General features: G+C 44.8%; 1 protein-coding gene across 1 annotated transcript in view; it reads right to left on the bottom strand.

Moving 5' to 3' along the window:
- plcb4b (phospholipase C, beta 4b) overlaps positions 1-6,384 on the bottom strand; it is a 90,549-nt gene that overhangs the window by 16,617 nt on the left and 67,548 nt on the right. Inside the window, exons 13-18 of the mRNA XM_083790629.1 lie at positions 5,182-5,275; positions 4,840-4,919; positions 4,127-4,211; positions 3,492-3,582; positions 3,247-3,348; positions 223-342 (exon numbers count right to left, since the gene is read on the bottom strand). Of these exons, the coding sequence (XP_083646755.1) occupies positions 223-342; positions 3,247-3,348; positions 3,492-3,582; positions 4,127-4,211; positions 4,840-4,919; positions 5,182-5,275 (572 nt within the window). The remainder of the gene's footprint in view (positions 1-222; positions 343-3,246; positions 3,349-3,491; positions 3,583-4,126; positions 4,212-4,839; positions 4,920-5,181; positions 5,276-6,384) is intronic.

The raw sequence follows: 6,384 nt of genomic DNA, 5'->3' as shown, positions 1-6,384 counted from the left end.
AAAAGGGAAGGGTGGCTGCTGTTTAATTCTCAACTGTTCTGGATCTCATTATTTACATCACAAGTTATGAGCTTTCTATCTAGCACCTCTGCTGGAACACTCCATCATCGCAGTTCCTGTTTACACTGAGCATGTGCAAACCTCCCGCAGGAGCCTATAGGCCGCGCCTCCGTGCACTATCCTTCTTATTCATTCTAGGAGGGACACAGGAAGTGCTTTAACACTGAGCTCCGCCCACCTTCTTGATGCTGTTGTTGCGCTCGTCAACAGCGTTGCCCTGGGAGACGCTGCTGGCATCCTCCAACGGACTGATCTGACTGTCACAGTTCACCTCCTTCTCTCCTACACACACACACACACACACACACACACACACACACACAGTGAGTACAACAGAACCAACCCATGCTCAGTCCAAGCTTGTCGCACATCAGCACTTTGTCGATGGGTGCTCAACTCGGCTCGTCGTGTCATTTTTTAAACGACACAAGACATGGTAGTGTCTTCTAGGATCACTAGAAGACACTAAATCGGAATTCTAGGATCGCTGTCCTTGGTGGATTTTCTGCCATCCACATTTCGGATTTAATTTGTGCCTTTGTACCGTGACGTTGCCGCCATGTAAAAGCTTCTGACGAAAAGTAAAGAGTGTGTTCGTGTTCCAATGATACTAGAGTGTGTGTAGCGAGAGTGTGTGGGGGGTGGGCAAACTCAGACTTTTTAAAGTGAACGCGTATGCTGTCACTGGGAACTGGGGTTTATGCTAACAGATAGCGGTAGAGTTAATGTCCAGGGTAGGGAGGTTTATGCTAACAGCTAGCGGTAGAGATAGAGTTAATGTCCAGGGTAGGGAGGTTTATGCTAACAGCTAGCGGTAGAGATTTACAATTACAATTTACAATTTAGGCATTTAGCAGACGCTCTTAATCCAGAGCGACTTACATTTAAGCAAGAACAAAAGCATGGGAATACATCACATAAAAGCATTTATCAATATCATGAAACATGCGTAAGCTAAGAAAGTAACAGTGGAATATCTATATAATTAAACTATACATACACTATACATATAAACTATACATATTTACTACTATGCTATACATATGTACTATGGCGTGCTATGACTATATACAATACAATTATAGTGCTGTCTACATAACATGCTATAAGTCTGTGTCAAATGCTATCTAAGCCAACAGAAATGCTATCTAAGGGGTTAGGGTAAGTGCTATGGGCCATGATGGAGTCTGAAAAGGTGGGTTTTCAGGCTACGGCGGAAGATTGGGAGTGATGCTGCAGTTCTGACTGCAATGGGAAGTGCATTCCACAGTTTTGGAGCCAGAAGGGAGAAGAGTTTGGGACGTGTGGAGCGTTGTCCCGGCGTTTTTAGTGAGGGTACTTCCAGTTTCCCTAGAGATAGAGTTAATGTCCAGGGTAGGGAGGTTTATGCTAACAGCTAGCGGTAGAGATAGAGTTAATGTCCAGGGTAGGGAGGTCACAACAGTGAAAGTGTGTGTGGTTTCTGCTTCTCTCCTGTCCACAATTACAAAGGGTCAAGTACGTATGGAAAGTACGTATGGAAAAGGTTAAGCGTCCAATTCGTCCCTGCTGAGCACAAATTAACCTCTATTGCCTGGTGCTGAACCCATGCTGCTCACCATCATGCCATTAATCTAGGCAGTGTGTGTGTGTGTGTGTGTGTGTGTGTGTGTGTGTGTGTGTGTGTGTGTGTGTGTGTGTGTGTGTGTGTGTGTGTGTGTGCATGTGTGCGTGCGTGCGACCGTGCTTGAGAAAAAACATGCAGTAATCCTGGTCTCTAAACTGCCTCCCCCTGGCCAGCCGGGGCGCCTGATGGAGGGGAAAGGAACTGGTTGGAATAACGTGTTCCTTCCACGCGCTACGTGTAAAGGTGTAAAGGAGCAACTTGGACACTCAGGCATGAAGGAAGCATGAGTTCAAGTCCGTTGCTCTCCCCAGGTTGGCGGAGGCTGTGTAGAGCCCAGGATCACATTAGATAATTGACACAGGGGTGAAAATGGGTTACAAAATCGTGGGATAAAAAATTATGAAAAGAGAGAAGACTCGCCGTTTTCTCTTTGTCTGGAATAGAATTAAATGGACTCGCTAGTGTAGTGTAGGCCAGCCAAAAGCCTTTATTTTTAATCATAATCTTTTGACTGATGACTACAAAACATATCTGAACAAAAGGAATTGGTGATTAGACTTTGCAGATTACTGGGAAGTTTGAACGACAGAAATTGGTTTAGAATGACACGCGAGCGTGGGATCTGGAGACCAGGGGACATGTGTGAACACTGTATGAACATTATGATATTCCCACACACACACAAAGCGGTCTTGTGGATAATATAAACAACATTAACCCATTCTGACCTGAGATCAGATTCATACAAGGTTTCCACTGGACACACACTGGTCTGATTAACCCATTCTGACCCGAGATCAGATTCTAGAAATGTCAGTCGCTCTTCGATTTTTCAAAAAATAGCAGACCTACAAGCTCGTATCGCGCCACTCGGTGGCGCGCTATGAGCTTGTAGATCTGCTATTTTTCAATAGCTAAAGCATAACATGATGCCGACACCAAAATGGGTGCCCGGTCAGAATGGGTTAAGAGAAAATCACGTGCATTATGTCCGTTCACAAATAGTAAATGCGGGAAATTATGTTTGATTTATACAAATTAACAAACAAATTAATAAAAACCCAAACCACAGTCATTTTCAGATTTATTTGACAAAATTTAACATCATTTCTTTCTCTCTCTCTCTCTCTGTTGCTGGCTTTGCCTGGTCAAAGGGCCTGGAGCAGATTTTTATATAGCTCTCTACTCCCCCCTAGTGGACATAACTACATTGTGAAATGCACAGATCACACAAACCTCAGCAAAAAGAAAAGGACGATATCGGTGGCCTCCAACTGTACAGTAACACAGTATCAGGGTCTGCAGCCCATAATGTTGCTCTGTCGGGTGGAAACCTCACATCATGTCCAAAACTATAGTAGAGTAAGTAGTAAGTAGCAAAAGCGTGCGATCTACAAGCTCAAAACGTGTGGCTTTGCGGCTTTAGGATCTGCTACTTTGGATGCCTTTGTGTGACGCTGCAGTATGAACATGTAGGACGATAATTTACGAAAAAATAAATAAAAGATTAAGTAAAGAATAAAAGGGAAAACTGGTGTTAATGTTTTGTTTTGTTTTTGCATTCAGCGTTAAGTATTGACTCTGACCGTTCTCGGTCTCCTCTTCATTCTCCTCTCCGAGGATGATGGCAGGTGTATTCGTCTCCCCCGCCTCCATGTGCTTCTTAAAGGACTCCAGCTGTTCTGTAACACACACACACACACACACACACACACACTTACTTCAACGGTTATGTATATATACAGTATATACTGTAGTTGCTGACTGGGAGTTAGTATGATGGAGTAAACGTTATTGCCAGGCGGTGGCGCTGACGTGTACCTACTCTGTTCTACTTCGGGTTTCAGCCGTTTGTTTTTGATGAGGATTTTGCGCTTGAGGTCACCCGGCGAGGGCAAAGGTCGCCCGGGCTCGATCTGCACCAAACACAAAGGAGACACACACACACACACACACACACACACACACACACACACACACACACACACACACACACACACACACACACACACACACACACACACACACACACAAATACACAAATCTCGTCCAATCAAAATAAACCCAGGGGATGATTGACACAGGGTAGAGCACAGCTGTTGATTTGGTTGACTGAAACTACGACAATTTGTTTTTCACAGACGAGAACTTATAAATAAAATAAAAACTAGTAGGTAAAATGTTGAAGAGGGACGAGTGGAGAGGATGTTTGGTTGCACTGTGAAAATAGCCGATCGGCTATTTTTCAGCAGTGTGACATCAGCCATTACGACGCCATCAAGGCCTGACAAAAATGCATTTTTGTCGACGAAATCAACATGCAGATTAAGCCGACTAAAATATATACAAAAACTGAATGAAATCTTATACAAACGACTGTGACAAAAACAAACAAAACAACTAAATTGCTGTCAAAATCAACAGTGGTAGAGAAGGAGGTAAAAACAAAAAAGCACCCACCGGGTATCCCTCCACAGGGTGTCTGAGAAGCAGCTCACCAAAGATCTCCTCACAATACTTGGCCATCTTATACTGCTGAGGTTTACTGTAGTAAAACACAAACCACAACGTTAGCCACGCACAAACACACACACACGCACGGCACACACAGACACACACAGACATGCACAGACACGCAGTTATATTCAATTATGTTTCTTTGTTTTTTTTTTCTCATTTTTACTTTTCGGAGCGATGAGATTTTGAGTATTAAAGACATTCAAGGACAAAGCCAACTCTAGTTGTGAGAAATCATGCCAATAACCACAATGTTTTGGGCCGATCAGAAAAAAAAAGAAAAATGTCGTACCCTGCCCTTTTTCTTCTTCTTTTGAGCTTGTAGATCGGCTATTTTTGCGACGAGACTAATATGCAATGTGGCATTCTGGAGGGTAACAAGACAACTCACCCTTATTCCACCTCCAAGTGAGTTGTCCGGGACATCTCAGCCCCGAAAGTCCGGACAACTCACCAGACATCTCACCCCGGTGAAATGTCTTCACTTTCGGGGGTGAGCTGTCTTCACTTCCGGGGGTGAGCCGTCTACTGGAGCCGAATACTGGACAACTCACCCCGGTGAGTTGTCCAGTATTCCTCTGGAGTGACTGTGGAAATATAGTGGCCCTCTCCATCGTCAAAGTTGCCCACCCATGATGGCCTATACCTATACCAACCTGCAGTGGTTCTCAAAGGACAGGATGACAGGGAGATCTGACGTGACGAACGCTGTGTCTCTGATGGCTTGGATGACGTCCTGGTGAACGCAGGAGGAGGAAGAGGAGGAGGAGGATGATGAAGCGGGCAAAAGTCAGTGTCAGATGCAATGTCACTATATCAACACAAGGGGGCAGACTTGCATCATGAGATAACAGCTCATTTAAAGTCGGGAATTCTGCAGTGTGAGATTTGCTGTTGTCTAAGGATGTTTTTGTTTGGTCTTGTTTGTGCGTGCACACAAGTGTGTGCGCGTGTGTGTGTGTGTGTGTGTGTGTGTGTGTGTGTGTGTGTGTGTTCACCTTGAACAGGATGTCCGTACACATGGCCTTGCCGTGAGTGATGATTGGTTCCTGGTCTTCACCTTTCCCATCCCAGCAGTCTAACTCCACACATCTGACAACAACACAAACACATGTCACCACGTGAGAACCAACAACAATGTGACAACACCGCATGTGTTGAATGTGTGTCTGTGCATGGGGCAGCAGACAGGTGACAAATGATTCAAAGGTGGAGAAAAGCCCAACATAAAGTGTCTTAGTAAGGTATTGGGTCACCCACCAGCAGCCAGAATAGCTTCTAAGTGCCTTGGCACAGATTCTACAAGAGTCTGGACCTCTACTGAAGGAATGGAACCAGCCTGGGTTCCAGCCTGATGCTACAGAAGTCTGGACCTCTCTACTGAAGGAATGGAACCAGCCTGGGTTCCAGCCTGATTCGCTGCCTTCCGTGGATTTGTTTCGTCACTCGCTAGTCGCTACTCAGTCTGGCCTGCAGGCAGCAGACTCGTCACCCGTTACGTAGCCACGCTGTTGCTGATACGTCATCAGCCAGCGCCAATCTTTCCATGCTTCTCACGGTTGAAAGAAATAGCGCCAGTTCGAGACTAAACCTATGGTAAAACGTAAACATTTGATTTGATTCAGTAGTAGTCGACTGTCAGATTCAGTAGTACAAAAAAAAAACGACGGCAGCGGTATAGCTGCATTGATGTTGATGGTATTTATTCAGCCGTGAGATTTATCAAAACTCACACCAAAAATGGATGCTAGCGTTGGCTGCCGGTATACGATCGTTTGATAAATCCCACATTCCCACCCATGAAAGTTGATTCCTGGGTTCAAATTTAACCCATTCTGACCGGGCACCCATTTTGGTGTCAGCATCATGTTATGCTTTAGCTATTTAAAAATAGCAGATCTACAAGCTCATATCGCGCCACCGAGTGGCGCGATACGAGCTTGTAGGTCTGCTATTTTTGAAAAATCGAAGAGCGACTGACATTTCTAGAATCTGATCTCAGGTCAGAATGGGTTCATCAGACCAGTGTGTGTCCGGCGGAAACCTCGTATGAATCTGATCTGAATCTGTCAGGGTGGAAACCTCAAAACAGTTACTTTTCAGGATTAAAAAAAAAACAGTTTCCGTGCCGGGAATGGATTACTCCAGGTTACTGTCGCTGCGATATACGACATACCCGCCTTTTGTTTTATGTGTTTAAT

Source organism: Protomyctophum parallelum, assembly GCF_964188405.1.
Source record: "Protomyctophum parallelum genome assembly, chromosome: 19".
Classification (NCBI taxonomy): domain Eukaryota; kingdom Metazoa; phylum Chordata; class Actinopteri; order Myctophiformes; family Myctophidae; genus Protomyctophum; species Protomyctophum parallelum.
The sequence above is the reverse complement of the archived record's forward strand: the minus strand, read 5'-3'. Positions and strand labels throughout refer to the sequence as shown.